We start from the raw sequence: 16,505 nt of genomic DNA, 5'->3' as shown, positions 1-16,505 counted from the left end.
AGAAAAAATGAAAAAAAGAGGGGATGGGATAGATTGAATAGAAATAACTCTCTCTTCCAGGAGATTTAGCAACAAGTACGTGATGCCTTCACTGTCACCAAAGGTAGAGATGGAGAAACGTGGTTGTCAGGTCGTTGCTGTTGCTGTTGCTGTTGTCACACCTGAGTGAGATTGTTGTTCTGTTTGAGTTGAATCTGCTCATTCAGAGAGGGGGGGGGGGGGGGGGGGGGAGGTGCAAGTTTGTGTGCAATGCTCGGAGCGTCAGAGATAGGAGAAGCTTTTTTTTCATGAGTGTTATCACAAGCCTGCGTGGATGGGTGAAAGAAGTGAGTCAGCGTGGATGTGCGGGGCGCTAACACCTGTGAGCGTGTGTGTGTGTGTGTGTGTGTGTGTGTGTGTCATTCTTTGGCGGCCTCGGTCCCTCGAGGCCCATAAAGGCTGTCAGAGGAGAAAAAAGAAAACTGGAGGAGAGTGGGAGCGACAGACGGGAGCTCTGCAGGAGAAAGGGGGGGGAGGCTGGCAGAGTGAATGGGCGGCTGTCAACTGATTGTATCCATTTGCTTGTATGTGTGTGTGTATGCTAATGTGGGTGAGGATTTGATGAATGCTGTAATCAGTGGATGTGTATGGTTGCCAGCAGGATGGAGATGCTGTGATGTACAGGAGAAGGCTGTTAATGAGCTGTATCTTAATTAAACAGTTCACTCAGAGCAGAAAGTCACTTTGCCAACGGGGAGAAAGCATGTCGCAGATCCGTGTTGAGGGAGGAGATTTAATTCTGCATGTGTGTGTTTTTTATTTTATTCATTAGCATGTAATCATTTGTTTATGGGAAATGTGACATAGTGTCTGTTTATGGGCTTGTGTGTGTGTGTGTGGTTTTAGAGGCTCATTATGTTCAGAAGAGTAATTAGAGGATGGTAATACACTGTGTGAAATGAGGATCCATTCATCAGGGATTTTAACTATTATAATATTATTATCTGCATATTGTCTGTTCCTGCCCTTAAAGGACAAATACACATTTTTTTTTCAACAACATTCAGGAGCCCAAATGAACATGAAGTGTGTTTTTCTTGCTGTAATGATTCCTCCTGTTCATACTGAGCATTAGAAGATCCTTCATCATGTTTACAGGAAGTGATGGAGGACTAAATCCACAGTCCTCCTTCTGTAGAAACATGGATTTAAAAGTTTAATCTGAAGCTAATATGAAGCTTCAGCTGAAAGAAAGAAAGAAAGAAAGAAAGAAAGAAAGAGGAGGAAGACAGTACAAAAAGGAGGAAAGAAAGAAAAAAAGAGGATGAAGATGAGGAAAGAAGGAAGAAAGAACAAGAAAGGAAGGAAGAAAAAGGAAGAGGAAGATGAGGAAAGAAAGAAAGCAAGAAAGAAAGAAAGAGGAGGAAAAAAGACGAAAGAGGAGGAAGGTGAGCAAAAGTAAAAAAGGAGGAGGAAGAAAGAACAACAAGGAAAGGAAGAGGAAGATGAGGGAGGAAAGAAAGAAAGAAAGAAAGAAAGAAAGAAAGAAAGAGGAGGAAGACAGTACAAAAAGGAGGAAAGAAAGAAAAAAAGAGGATGAAGATGAGGAAAGAAGGAAGAAAGAGCAAGAATTGAAGGAAGAAAAGGGAAGACGAAGATGAGGAAAGAAAGAACAAGAAGATGGAGGAGGAAAAAAGAAAGAAAGAAAGATAGAAAGAGGAGGAAGAAAGTACAAAAAGGAGGAAAAAAGAAGAAAGAGGAGGAAGGTGAGCAAAAGTAAAAAAGGAGGAGGAAGAAAGAACAACAAGGAAAGGAAGAGGAAGATGAGGGAGGAAAGAAAGAAAGAAAGAACTAGAAGATGGAGGAGGAAGATGAGTCAAATCTTCATCTTCTATGTTTCAGCGTTACAGTGTTTTTAGTAGCAAAGTCTTTTTGTTCCTATACTTCCACCACAGAGAAACAGGAAACACTAAGAGGAGATATGATGCTAAATAGACTGTACATGTGTCAGGGAGGAAAGGAAGAAAGGAAGGAAGGAAGGAAGGAAAGGAAAGGAAACACTAAGAGGGAATCTGATGCTAAACAGACTGTAAATGTGTCAGGGAGGAAAGGAAGAAAGGAAGAAAGGAAGGAGGGAAGGAAGGAAAGGAGGAAGGAAAGGAAAGGAAACACTAAGAGGGAATGTGATGTTAAACAGACTGTAAATGTGTCAGGGAGGAAAGGAAGGAAGGAAGGAAGGAAGGAAGGAAGGAAGGAAGGAAGGAAGGAAGGGAAACACTAAGAGGGAATCTGATGTTAAACAGACTGTAAATGTGTCAGATATCACTGATATAATAACTCACACTGTTACCATAGTAACTATAATAACTATAGTAACTCACACTGATGAAGCTCAATAGAAGCTGATCATCTACTTTAAATGACTTTTGTCCTCGAGTCAAGGAAGGGAGGAAGAAAGGAGGGAAGGAAGGAAAGGAGGAAGGAAGGGAGGAAAGGAAATAAGGAAGAATGAAGGAAAATAGGGAGGGAGGAAAGGGGAAGGAAGGGAGGAAGGAAGGGAGGGAGGAAAGGAAAGGAAAGGAAAGAAGGAAGAAAAAAGGAAAAGAGGGAGGGAGGAAAGAAGAAGGAAGTAGTAAAGGAGGGAAGGAAGGAAAGGAGGACAGGAGGGAGGAAAGGAGGGGAGGAAGGAAGGAAGAATGAAGGAAAACCACAGCTCAATAGGAAACATTAAGATGGAATTTGATGCTATAGAGACTGATGTGAAGCTGAACATATACTTTTAAATGACTTTTGTCCTCCATCACTTTACATTAAAGCACATTTGAAGGAGTAATAGTCAGTATAGTATAGAATAGTATGTCTTTATTATCATTGCACAAAGCACAACGAAATTGAGATGCCGTCCTTAAAAGTGCAGAAAACAACAATAAGTGTTTAATAATGGTAATAATAATAGTGCAGTTATGGCTTCAGTATAAAAACAGAATTTTAATAATGTGTACTCTGAGTGTCCTGAGGTGTTTGCCTGAAGGCAGCAGTTCAAAGAGTGAGAGTCCAGGGTGAGACGGCTCCCTGAGGAAACGCTGAGCTTCCCTAAAACAGCAGGAAGTGAACAGATGATCCAGGGAGAGAATGACTGCAGAGAGGAGAAACCTCTTTCACTTTATATCTGTTCACATGAGACGCCTGACTGCTGCTTTAACCCTTCGTAGGTCACACAGAGACTGACTGCTGCTTTAACTCTTCGTAGGTCACACCGAGACTGACTGCTGCTTTAACCCTTCGTAGGTCACACCGAGACTGACTGCTGCTTTAACTCTTCGTAGGTCACACCGAGACTGACTGCTGCTTTAACCCTTCGTAGGTCACACCGAGACTGACTGCTGCTTTAACCCTTCGTAGCTCACGCCAAGAAAATGTTGTTTAGATGAAAGAATGAAACTGAAGCTTCAAAAAATGTCTCCAGCGGGATCTCTGATGTCAGCACGACCCGTATCTATAGCAACCATAGAACAATCTGTATCTATAGCAACTATAACACAACCTGTATCTATAGCAACTATAATACAACCTGTATCTATAGCAACCGTAACACAACCTGTATCTATAGCAACCATAACACCACCTGTATCTATAGCAACCATAACACCACCTGTATCTATAGCAACCATAACACCACCTGTATCTATAGCAACCATAGCACAACCTGTATCTATAGCAACCATAGCACAACCTGTATCTATAGCAACCATAGAACAACCTGTATCTATAGCAACCATAACACAACCTGTATCTATAGCGACCGTAACACAACCTGTATCTATAGCAACCAGAACACAACCTGTATCTATAGCAACCATAGAACAACCTGTATCTATGGCAACCATAGAACAACCTGTATCTATAGCAACCATAGAACAACCTGTATCTATGGCAACCATAGAACAACCTGTATCTATAGCGACCGTAACACAACCTGTATCTATAGCGACCGTAACACAACCTGTATCTATAGCAACCGTAACACAACCTGTATCCGTAGCAACCATAGAACAACCTGTATCCATAGCAACGATAGAACAACCCGTATCTATAGCAACCATAACACAACCTGTATCTATAGCAACCGTAACACAACCTGTATCTATAGCAACCATAGCACAATCTGTATCTATAGCAACCATAGCACAATCTGTATCTATAGCAACCATAGCACAATCTGTATCTATAGCAACCAGAACACAACCTATGACATATCTGGTCAAAAACTAAATCTATTGAACCCAAATGGTTGAGTAGACCTACAAAGGGTCACACTGGAAAAAGTGCACCCTTTAAAGTCTGTGTAAAGTAAGAATAAATATGTGTTCTGAGTTTGACATACCACAGAAAAGTGTGTTGTTAACCACCCTGCCAAATTTGAATGATTAAAAAAATCGCCAAATATATGAAATTAGGCTTCAAAGTTGTGTAAAAATCAGCCTCTTTCTCTGCTCCCAAACGCTGTGGGCGTGGCCTCCGAGTCTGCTGAAGCCCCGCCCCTTACCACGTGTCACCTGTCAATCAAAGTCAGAAACTACAAGAAACATGGAGGCTATGTCTGAGAGCTTTCTGCTGCTAGCTTAGCTGCTAGCTCGGCGGCTAACTCGGCTGTTAGGCTCGGCGGCTTTCAGCTGTAATCAATACTTACAGAGACTCTGAAACTCCTCTCGGCTTTACAGAGCTTTATAGTTGACTTTCAGCTCATTGTTTAGCTGCTACTTTACTGTTCTGGTTCAGTCTCAGCGCTCTCATAGCATCGTTTGAAACTGTACTCTACCTGCTCAGCACTAAATCTGACCAGCTGCTCTGAAAAGTGTTTTTGTTGAAGTTTCCAAAAGTGTTCTGATGGTTAAACTGTTTGCTGCACTTTTTACTGTGTGATGTGTTCAAGTACCTATAACTCATACTTCTATAACATGTCTTCTCTGATACTCACTATAAAGCTTTATAGTAGCGGAGCATTTAGATATCTCCCTCAGGAGTAAAAACTGAGCTAAAAGAGAGAATATTGGACTCATATGAATCAGTTAAAATCAGGTCCAGGTTGTTTTCCTCTCAATCTGCTGCAGTTGACAAAAATCCAATTTATCCTCAGTTGGACTTTTGGGGTTTTTGCTCTTTTGTCAAGGGCCGGATCATTAAAAAGATGGAGGGAGGGAAGGAAGCAAGGAAGGAAGAAAATAGGAAGGGAAGGACAGAAATACAGGCAAAAGGAAGGAGGGAAGAAAGGTAGGAAGGACAAATGGAAGGAAGGAAGGAAGGAAGGAAGGAAATAAGAAAGGAAGGAAGGAAAGACAGGCAGAAGCAAGGAAGGAAGGACAGATGGAAGAAAGGAAGGAAATAAGAAGGGAAGGAAGGAAAGACAGATGGAAGAAAGGAAGGAAATAAGAAGGGAAGGAAGGAAAGACAGATGGAAGGAAGGACAGAAGGCAGGAAGGAAAGACAGATGGAAGGAAGGACAGATGGAAGGAAGGAAGAAAATAGGAAGGGAAGGACAGAAATACAGGCAAAAGGAAGGAGGGAAGAAAGGTAGGAAGGACAAATGGAAGGAAGGAAGGAAGGAAATAAGAAAGGAAGGAAAGACAGGCAGAAGCAAGGAAGGAAGGACAGATGGAAGAAAGGAAGGAAATAAGAAGCAAGGAAGGAAGGACAGATGGAAGAAAGGAAGGAAATAAGAAGGGAAGGAAGGAAAGACAGATGGAAGGAAGGAAAGACAGATGGAAGGAAGGAAGGAAGGAAGAAACAAAGAAAGGAGAAAAGGAAGATAGGAAGGAAAAATGGAAGGAAGGAAAAGAACACAGGAAGGAAAGTGGGCCGGACTGCACCCATCGGCGGGCTGGTTCTGGCCCACGGGCCGCATGTTTGACACCCCTGATTTATATATTTCCCTCAGGAGCTGGTGGAGAGTAAAAACAGAGCTAAAAGAGAGAATATTGGACTCATATGAATCAGTTAAAATCAGGTCCAGGTTGTTTTCCTCTCAATCTGCTGCAGTTGACAAAAATCCAATTTATCCTCAGTTGGACTTTTGGGGTTTTTGCTCTTTTGTCAAGGGCCGGATCATTAAAAAGATGGAGGGAGGGAAGGAAGGAAGGAAGGAAGAAAATAGGAAGGGAAGGACAGAAATACAGGCAAAAGGAAGGAGGGAAGAAAGGTAGGAAGGACAGATGGAAGGAAGGAAGGAAGGAAGGAAATAAGAAAGGAAGGAAGGAAAGACAGGCAGAAGCAAGGAAGGAAGGACAGATGGAAGAAAGGAAGGAAATAAGAAGCAAGGAAGGAAGGACAGAAATACAGGCAAAAGGAAGGAGGGAAGAAAGGTAGGAAGGACAGATGGAAGGAAGGAAGGAAGGAAGGAAAGACAGGCAGAAGCAAGGAAGGAAGGACAGATGGAAGAAAGGAAGGAAATAAGAAGGGAAGGAAGGAAGGACAGATGGAAGAAAGGAAGGAAATAAGAAGGGAAGGAAGGAAAGACAGATGGAAGGAAGGAAGGAAGGACAGATGGAAGGAAGGAAGGAAGGAAATAAGAAAGGAAGGAAGGAAAGACAGGCAGAAGCAAGGAAGGAAGGACAGATGGAAGAAAGGAAGGAAATAAGAAGGGAAGGAAGGAAGGACAGATGGAAGAAAGGAAGGTAATAAGAAGGGAAGGAAGGAAAGACAGATGGAAGGAAGGACAGAAGGCAGGAAGGAAAGACAGATGGAAGGAAGGAAGGAAGGACAGATGGAAGGAAGGAAGGAAGAAAGGAGAAAAAGAAGATAGGAAGGAAAAATGGAAGGAAGGAAAACAACACAGGAAGGAAAGTGGGCCGGACTGCACCCATCGGCCGGCCGGTTCTGGCCCACGGGCCTCATGTTTGACACCCCTGATTTATATATTTCCCTCAGGAGCTGGTGGAGAGTAAAAACAGAGCTAAAAGAGAGAATATTGGACTCATATGAATCAGTTAAATATCAGGTCCAGGTTGTTTTCCTCTCAATCTGCTGCAGTTGACAAAAATCCAATTTATCCTCAGTTGGACTTTTGGGGGTTTTTGCTCTTTTTGTCCGTCTACTAGACAACGTGAATGTTTTAGTGACTGTGAGGTAAACGGTCTCTGAGGGGTTTTTAGATTGAAAGTACTTGGAGAGAATAAAAGAAAAGATGAATGCCTCAGATTCAGTTGAAGCACTTCGTACGTGCACTTCACAACCGATCAGTTCATCTGAGTGTTTCTCGTCTCTGGTGAACTGAACTGTTTGATGTGCAATTAAACCAACAATGCTGTATGTTAATGAGCAGCTGTGCGTCGTGGAGACAGACTGAAGGAAGAACACAAAGAGAAGGAAAGGTTAAAACTTTTTTTTTTCTTTCTTCAGGGAGGAAGGAAGGAAAGGAGAGAGGGAGGGAGGAAAGGAGAGAGGGAGGGAGGGAGGGAGGGAGGGAACAGCTGTGCGTCGTGGAGACAGTCTGAAGGAAGAACACAAAGAGAAGGAAAGGTTAAAACTTCTTTTGTTCTTTCTTCAGGGAGGAAGGAAGAAAGGGAGGGAGGGAGGGAGGGAGGGAGGAAGAAGGAAGGAAAGGAAGGAAGGAAGGAGGAAGGAAGGAAGGAAAGGAGGGAGGGAACAGCTGTGCGTCGTGGAGACAGTCTGAAGAAAGAACACAAAGAGAAGGAAAGGTTAAAACTTCTTTTTTTCTTTCTTCAGGGAGGAAGGAAGGAAAGGAAGGGAGGAGGAAGGAGGAAGGAAAGGAAGGGAGGAAGGAAAGGAAAGAGGAAGGAAGAAAGAAGGAAGGGAGGAAAGGAAAGGAAAGAGGAAGGGAGGAAGAAGGAATGAAGGAAAGGAGGGAAGAAGGGAGGAAAGGAGAGAGGGAGGGAGGGAGGGAGGAAGAAGGAAGGAAAGGAAGGGAGGAAGGAAAGGAAAGAAGGGAGGAAGGAAAGGAAAGAAGGGAGGAGGGAAGAAGGGAGGAAAGGAAAGAAGGAAGGGGGGAAGAAGGAAAGGAGGGAAGAAGGGAGGAAAGGAAAGAAGAAAGGGGGAGGGAGGAAGGAAAGGAAAGAGGAAAGAAGGAAGAAGGAAGGGAGGAAAGGAAAGGAAAGGAGGGAGGCAGGGAGGAAAGGAAGGAAAGGAGGGAGGGAGGAAGGAAGGAAGGAAGGAAAGGAGGGAGGGAGAAAGGAAGGAAAGGAGGGAGAGAGGAAGGAAGGGAGGAAGAAGGGAGGAAGGAAGGAAAGGAGGGAGGCAGGGAGGAAAAGAAGGAAAGGAGGGAGCGAAGAAGGAAGGAAGGAAGGAATGAAGGATAAGAGGAAGGAAGGAGGGAGGAAGGAAAGGAGGAAGGAAGGAAGGAAGGAAGGAAGGAAGGAGGAAGAAAGGAAGGAAAGGAGGGAGGGAGCAGCTGTGCGTCGTGGAGACAGTCTGAAGGAAGAACACAAAGAGAAGGAAAGGTTAAAACTTTTTTTTTCTTTCTTCAGGGAGGAAGGAAGGAAGGAAAGGAGAGAGGAAGAAAGGAAAGGAGAGAGGGAGAGAGGGAGGGAGGGAGGGAACAGCTGTGCGTCGTGGAGACAGTCTGAAGGAAGAACACAAAGAGAAGGAAAGGTTAAAACTTCTTTTTTTCTTTCTTCAGGGAGGAAGGAAGGGAGGAAAGGAGAGAGGGAGGGAGGGAGGAAGAAGGAAGGGAGGAAGGGAAAGGAAAGGAGGGAGGGAGGGAGGGAGGGAGGGAGGGAGGAAGAAGGAAGGGAGGAAGGGAAAGGAAAGGAGGGAGGAAGAAGGAATGAAGGAAAGGAGGGAGGGAGGAAGAAGGAATGAAGGAAAGGAGGGAGGGAGGGAGGAAAGGAAAGGAGGGAGAGAGGAAGGAAGGGAGGAAAGGAAAGAAGGAAGAAGGGAGGAAGGAAGGAAAGGAGGGAGGCAGGGAGGAAAGGAAGGAAAGGAGGGAGGGAGGAAGGGAAGGAGGGAGGGAGCAGTTGTGCGTTGTGGAGACAGTCTGATGGAAGAACACAAAGAGAAGGAAAGGTTAAAACTTCTTTCTTTTCTTATTTTATACCGACTTTCCTTTTTCAGTCCCTGCTCCGCTCAGCCTCGCCTCACTTTCTCTTTCATCTTCACCTCCGCGCCTCGCCGTCCGTGGAGAGCTCTCTTCAGCTTCTCCCCGTCTGTCTTTCATTATTCTCACTCTTGTTTTGTTTTTTCCCCATCCCTCTTTCTTTTTTCTTTCTTTCTTTCTTTGTGTGTTGCAGGGGAACGTTGATGCCGAGGAGCGGAGGAGCTGAATCACTTGGATGCTGGCAGTGAATGAAAAGCAGAACATCTATATTTGAATCGGCGAGGCGTCTCTCTTCCTGTTTCCTGCCTCCTCGACTTCCTCCTCGACTTTGATCCGGCCGTACAGGTTCACTTTTCAGGGAGGAGAACTTTAACAGCAGCCTCCAGTCTTTGCCCCCCCCCCCCCACCCCCTCCTCCTTCGGCCTGACCCGTGACACACATCACCCCCCTCTCCTCTCCTCCTCCGCTCTCCTCCCCCTCTCCTCTCCTCTCCTCGGCCATGTCCAGCGACGGCAGCCTCCTCAGCGTCTGGGAGGCCTCCGATTGGGCGGAGACCCCTCAGTGCCCTCCCTCGGTCGGCGGGGCCACTTTCTTGATCGTGGCGTACAGCGCTGTCATAGCCATCGGGTTGCTAGGCAACGCGGGCCTGGTGTTCATCATCGCCCGGCAACAGGAGTTGCGCAACGTCACCAACATCCTGATCGCCAACCTGTCGTGCTCGGACATCCTCATGTGTGTGGTGTGTTTGCCCGTCACCGTTATTTACACACTGATGGACCGCTGGGTGCTGGGAGAGGCTCTGTGTAAGGTCAGTGAACGCAACACGCACACACACACAGATACACACAGAGAGACAGAGACACACACGCACACACAGAGACACACACACATTCACAGACACGCAGATACACACACACACACAAACTGACACAGAGAGAGACACACAGACACACACACACAAACAGACACACACAAACACACATACACACACAGGCACACACACACAATTGGACGCACACACAAACAGATGCACATACACACACACACACACACAAACAGACACACACAAACACACATACACACACAGGCACACACACAATTGGACGCACACACAAACAGATGCACATACACACACACACACACACAAACAGACACACACAAACACACATACACACACAGGCACACACACACAATTGGACGCACACACAAACAGACACACACACACACACACACACACACAAACAGACACACACACAAACAGATGCACATACACACACACACACACACAAACTGACACAGAGAGAGAGACACACACACACAAACAGACACACACACACACACACACACACACACACACACACACACACACACACACACACATTTCCATCACTTCTGAGGACATTACATTGACTCTGACCTGAGTCACAATTCTTCATCTCTGTCAACTGAAAGGTCAACTAATGACTTTCCTCTAATGATCATGAAGTGTGTGTGTGTGTGTGTGTGTGTGTGTGTGTGTGTGTGTGTGTGTGTGTGTGTGTGTGTGTGTGTGTGTGTGTGTGTGTGTGTGTGTGTGTGTGTGTGTGTGTGTGTGTGTGTGTGTGTGTGTGTGTGTGTGTGTGTGTGTGTGTTAGATCCTTCATAATGTTTACAGGAAGTGATGGAGGACTAAATCCACAGTCCTCCTTCTGTGGAAACATGGATTTAAACGTTGATCTGAAGCTGATATGAAGCTTCAGCGTCTGAATGAGTCAAAGGGAGGGAGGGAGGAAGTAAGGAAGGAAGGAAGGAAGGAAGGAAGAAAGGAAGGAAGGAAGGAAGGACGGGAGCGATGAAAGGAAGGGAGGGATGAAAGGAAAGGAGGGAGGAAAGGGAAGAGGGAGGGAGGAAGGGAGGAAGAAAGACGGAAGGAAGGAAAAGAGGGAGGGAGGGAGGAAGGAAGTGAGGAAAGAAGGGACAGAAGGAAAGGAGAGAGGGAGGGAGGAAGGAGGAAAGGAAAGGAAGGGAGGGGGGGAGGAAAGAAGGGAGGAAAGGAAAGAAGGATAGGAGGGAGGAAGGAAGGGAGGAAAGGAAAGGAAAGAAGGAAGGAAGGGGGGAGGAAGGATGAAAGGAAAGGAAAGAAGGAAGGAAAGGAGGGAGGGAAGGAGGAAGGAAAGGAGGGAAGGAGGAAGGGAGGAAGGAAGGGACGGAGAGAGGGAGGGTGGGAGGAAGGAAGGAAGGAAGGCAGGCAGGCAGGAAAGGAGGGAAGGAAGGTGGGATAGAGGGAGGAAGGAAGGAAAGGAAAGAAGGATAGGAGGGAGGAAGGAAGGGAGGAAAGGAAGGAGGGAGGAAGAAAGAAAGGAGGGAAGGAAAGGAAAGAAGGAGGAAGGAAGGAAGGAAGGAAGGAAGGGAGGAAGGAAAGGAAGCTGAATAGAAGCTGATCATCTACTTTAAATGTGGATCCAGTTCTCCATCACTGAACACTGGAAACACACACACACACACACACACACACACATACACACAGTAACACACACACACACACACACACACACACACACACACACACACACACACACACACACACACACACACACACACACACACAGAAATATGTTTATTTAATGATTAAAGTCAAACTGAAATGTCCTTTGGTGTAACCTCTAAACACAGTGCAGCTATTGTACTGATGATCAAACAGTTCTGGACACAGTTGTAACAGGGTCCGGGTCTTGCCAGCATCCGTTTCCATGGTAACGGTTGATTGACAACAGAGAGCTTACGTTGCTAGGAGACGCATTGGTCTGTGGGGCTTTAATAATGGGGCCAACTGTTTAACCTGTAAACACCTTCCCCTTTACTATATGCTACATTTAGGATCTCTTTCTTTCTTTCCTCTCTCCTTCCTTCCTTCCTTCCTTCCTTCCTTCCTTCTTTCCTCTGTCCTTCTTTCCTTCCTTCCTCCCTTCCTTCTTTCCTCTGTCCTCCCTTTTTTCCTTCCTTCCACCCTTCCTCTTTTCCTTTCTCCCTCTCTCCCTCCTTCCTTCTTTCTTCCCTCCTTCCTACCTTCCACCCTTCCTTCTTTCCTCTGTCCTTCATTTCCTTCCTTCCTACCTCTTTTCTTCCTCCCTTCCTTCCTCCCTTCCTTCTGTCCTTCCTTCCTCCCTCCCTCCTCTTGTCCTTTCTCCCTCCCTCCTCTTTTCCTTTCTCCCTACCTTCCTTCCTTCCTTCCTTCCTCTCTCCCTCCTTCTATCTTTCTTTCCTCCCTTCCTTCTGCCCTTCTTTCCTCTGTCCTTATTTCCTTCCTTCCTTTCCTTCCTCCCTTCTTTCTTTCCTTTCCTCCCTTCTTTCCTTTCTCCCTTCTTTCCTTCCTTCCTTCCATCTGTCCTTCCTCCCTCCCTCCTTCTCTCTTTCTTTCCTTCCTCTCTTTCCACCCCTTCTTTCTTTCCTCTGTCCTTATGTCCTTCCTTCCTCCCTCCCTCCTCTTTTCCTTTCTCCCTACCTTCTTTGCTTCCTCCCTCCTTTCCTTCCTCCCTTCCTTCCTTGACTCGAGTACAGAAGCGTTAAAGTCACTATTGTTCTGCTGTTATATCATAAAACTTAATAAAAAATGACAGATTGAACTGTTAAAAAAGTGTAAATCTAGTAAAGCTGAGTTTATCTCTCTCTCCATCAGGTGACTCCGTTCGTTCAGTGCATGTCCGTCACCGTCTCCATCTTCTCTCTGGTGCTGATCGCGTTGGAGCGCCACCAGCTGATCCTCCACCCGACCGGCTGGTCCCCCGCCGCCGGTCACTCCTACCTGGCCGTGGGTCTCACCTGGCTGGTCGCCTGCTTCATCTCTCTGCCCTTCCTCTCCTTCAACATCCTCACCAACGACCCCTTCCAGAACATCAGCCTGCCTGCCAACCCCTTCAGGTGAGCTCCTCTTCCCTTCCTTCCTTCCTTCCTTCCTTCTGTCCTTCCTTCCTTCCTTCCTTCCATCTGTCTTTCCTTCCTTCCTTCCTTCCATCTGTCTTTCTTTCCTTCCTTCCTTCCTTCCTTCCTTCCTTCCTTCGATCCTCCCTTTCTTCCTCTCCTTCAACATCCTAGGGTTAGGGTTAGGGTTAACCCTGTCTTTCCTTCCTTCCTACCTTCCTTCCTTCCTTCCTTTCATTTTTCCTTACTGTCTTCTCTCCTCTTCCTTCCATCCTTCCTTCCTTCGATCCTTTATTTATCCTCCTTTATTTGCCAACTTCAGAAAAACTTTACACTGATCAATCCTGATATATTACTCCCGATATATTACGGCCGTTGACCATCTACGACATCCCAATCACAACTGTGGAAAAGATGGAGCAAACTATGACTGCCTATGTCAAGAAATGGCTTGGAGTTCCTCGCTGTTTGACTAACATTGGTCTCTACGGCAAAGGAGTCCTTCAGCTACCAATTACAAGCCTTGTTGAAGAGTACAAGTGCTCTAAAGTAAGGCTCCTATTGACGCTGAGGGACTCCAGAGACCAGACCATCAACAAGGCTGCACCGCCACTGGCAACTGGACGGAAATGGACACCATCAGACGCAGCACAGCATGCCATGTCAGCTCTAAGGCATACTGACATTGTGGGGCATGTCCAGATGGGAAGAGGAGGCTTTGGGCTTGCACCAAGAAAACCATCTTGGAGCAAGGCCTCAACTTCAGAGAGGAGGAGAATGGTGGTAGAAGAGGTGCGCCACCAGGAGGAGGCTGGAAGAAATGCAAAGGCTGTGTCTCTTGCCAAACAGGGACAATGGACCAGATGGGAAGGGCTGGAGAGGAGAGAACTCAGCTGGAGGCAACTTTGGGAAATGGAGGCAAGCACCATAAGCTTTATCATCAGAGCAACATACGATGTGCTACCATCTCAAAAAAACCTCCAGGACTGGTATGGGGAAGATCCAACCTGTCCCCTCTGTCCATCTCCAGCTACCCTTAGGCACATCTTGACCGGGTGTAAAACCAGCCTCACACAGGGGCGCTACACTTGGAGGCACAACCAGGTCCTCAAAAGTTTGGCAGCAGCTCTGGAGACAAAGAGATCCAACATCAACTCCTCACCTAGGGCATCCAACTCCATCAAAGCTCAAACATTCATTCGAGAGGGACAGCCAAAACCCAAACACCCCCCTACCAAGCCAAAACTTGGAAAGTTGGGCATGGCTCAGGATTGGAAGATGCTTGTTGATATTGGACAGCAACTGATCTTCCCACCAGAGATAGCAGCTACAACACTCAGACCAGACTTGGTCACCTCTACCAGAAACATGGACGCTACGTCTGAGAGCTTTCTGCTGCTAGCTCGGCTGTTAGCTTGGCGGCTAACTCAGTGGCTAACTCAGCTGCTAGCTCGGTGGCTAACTCAGCGGCTAGCTTGGTGGCTAACTCAGCTAACTGGCTAACTGTAGACTGTAATAGTAGTAGTTAATGGTAATTATGGTTTTATTATAAACTCATTGTGTAAAAAGAGAAACACCGCAGAGCTTAACAGCAGCGCCCCCTAGAGGCCGACCTCTAATGACTGTGATAACCAACCCTGTTATAAATCCATTATCATTCAGTTTTCATGCTGTGTTTCTGTTATTTGTCTTTCTTGTATTATTCTGTAGCAGACGGATCGCTCCTCTGCTGCTCTTACATATTAAAAGGCTTTTTTTTTCCTTATTGAAATCGATATTCTGAGGACAGAGGAAGCTGTAAAACCCCCCGAGGCTAATTTAGGATCTGTTGTTGTCGAGGTTATACAAATAAAAATTGATCTGACTTCTTCAAATTCGAGATTTAGAGTCTGTAAGAGCAGCCGAGCGTTTGAAGTAGTTCAGCTCGTGATCCGTCAGAGAGCTTCGACCTGTCAGTAAAACCAACACCAGGAATAAAAACTCTAACTTAGATTTAATTTAAGGTTTATTTTCCAACTTCAGGAAAACTTTACACGGATGTTTAACTGTCTCCATGTGGTTTAGTTTAAATTTAAAGGGTTAAAATGTGAACATCTTGGAAGGAAGGAAGGAAGGACAGAAGGAAGGAAGGAAGGAAGGAGAACATATTAGAGGATTATGGCAAAAATGTCCAAGTGGTGTAACCATAAAAACTTTGGAAGGAAGGAAGGAATGAATAAAGGAAGGAAGGAAGGAAATGAGGAAGAAAGGAATGAATAAAGGAAGGAGAGAAGGAAGGAAGGAAGGGAGGAAGGAAGGAAGGAAGAAAGGAAGAAAGGAAGGAAGACATTTCCTCCCTCCCTTCCTTCCTTCCTAAACTCTGCAGCTCTGAAACTCTCAGCTGAAGATCAATAAAACTTTCAAATCAATTCAAAGAAATGATTCATTAGTTTAAATTTATTGTAACTTTATTTTGAAAAGGCGACTTCCCACCATCACAGTGACGTTTCTCTTCCTTTGCCTCGTTCACTTCATCACACTTTGTTTTTTTATCTGATGAAGGTTAGTATGTTGATATGTTGATATGTGCGTCATGTCTGATCCTGTAATGTGATAATTAAGTTTTATATAAACATGGTTCACACATCGCTGAGTGTCACTCAGAGATTCACACTTTTACAAACCTGTCAACTAGTTTCTAACGGCAACACGTTGCAGCGTCGCTTCCTCCCTTCCTCTCTCCTTCCTTCCTCCCTCCCTCCTTCCCTCCCTAACGGCAACACGATGCATTGACACATAAACACACACTACACACATTACACTTCTATTGAGCTTCCTTTCCTTCCTCCATTCCTCTGGCCTTCCTTCCTCCCTTCCTTTCCTTCCATCCTTCCTCCCTTCCTTTCCTTCCTTCTTTCCTTCCTTCCTCCCCCCCTCCTTTCATTCTTTCCTTCCTTCCTTCCTCCCTCCCTTCTTCCTTTCCTTCCTTCCTTCCTCCCTCCCTCTTTTCCTTCCTTCCTTCCTTCCTTGCTTTCCTCCTTTCCTTCCTCCCTCCCTCCTTTCCTTCCTTCCTTCCTCCCTCCCTCCCTCCTTTCTTTCCTTCATTCCCTCCTTTCCTTCTCTCCTTCCTTCCTTCCTTCCTCCCTATTTTACTCCTTTCCTTCTCTCCTTCCTTCCTTCCTCCCTCTTTTACTCCTTTCATTTTCTCCTTCTCTCCCTCCTCCCTCTTTACTCCTTTCCTTCCTCCCTCCCTCCTTACTCCTTTCCTTCCTTCCTTCCTTCCTTCCTTCCTCCCTCCCTCCCTTCCCCCTCTCTTCCTTCCTCCCTCCCTCCTTTCCTTCCTCCCTCCCTCCTTTCCTTCCTTCTTCCCTTTCCTCCCCTCCTTCCTCCCTCCCACTTAACATACAGTAAAGACCCATGTGACTAACCCATCAGCAGTATATTTATATATTTAATAGAAGAACAATCACTTCCTGTCTGAGCAGAGTTTCAAAGTAAAACGCAGCTTCCTTTGAACTTGTGCTTATTGGAGCAGAGACGATGCTTCTATTGTTGTTTTCTTAAGCTCAGAGAGCGCTGGGAAAGTTTCCGGGAAAGTTTC

At 45.8% G+C, this 16,505-nt stretch overlaps 1 protein-coding gene across 1 annotated transcript in view; it reads left to right on the top strand.

Moving 5' to 3' along the window:
• Positions 1 to 6,868: 6,868 nt before the first annotated feature.
• npy8ar (neuropeptide Y receptor Y8a) overlaps positions 6,869 to 16,505 on the top strand; it is a 15,068-nt gene continuing 5,431 nt past the window's right edge. The window contains exons 1-3 of the mRNA XM_053339562.1: positions 6,869 to 6,910; positions 9,513 to 9,836; positions 12,684 to 12,925. Coding sequence (XP_053195537.1) covers positions 6,869 to 6,910; positions 9,513 to 9,836; positions 12,684 to 12,925 — 608 coding nt within the window. The remainder of the gene's footprint in view (positions 6,911 to 9,512; positions 9,837 to 12,683; positions 12,926 to 16,505) is intronic.

This window comes from Scomber japonicus, chromosome 19, assembly GCF_027409825.1.
Source record: "Scomber japonicus isolate fScoJap1 chromosome 19, fScoJap1.pri, whole genome shotgun sequence".
NCBI classification, from domain to species: domain Eukaryota; kingdom Metazoa; phylum Chordata; class Actinopteri; order Scombriformes; family Scombridae; genus Scomber; species Scomber japonicus.
Note: the sequence above shows the minus strand (reverse complement) of the source record. Positions and strands in the feature narration are given on the sequence as shown.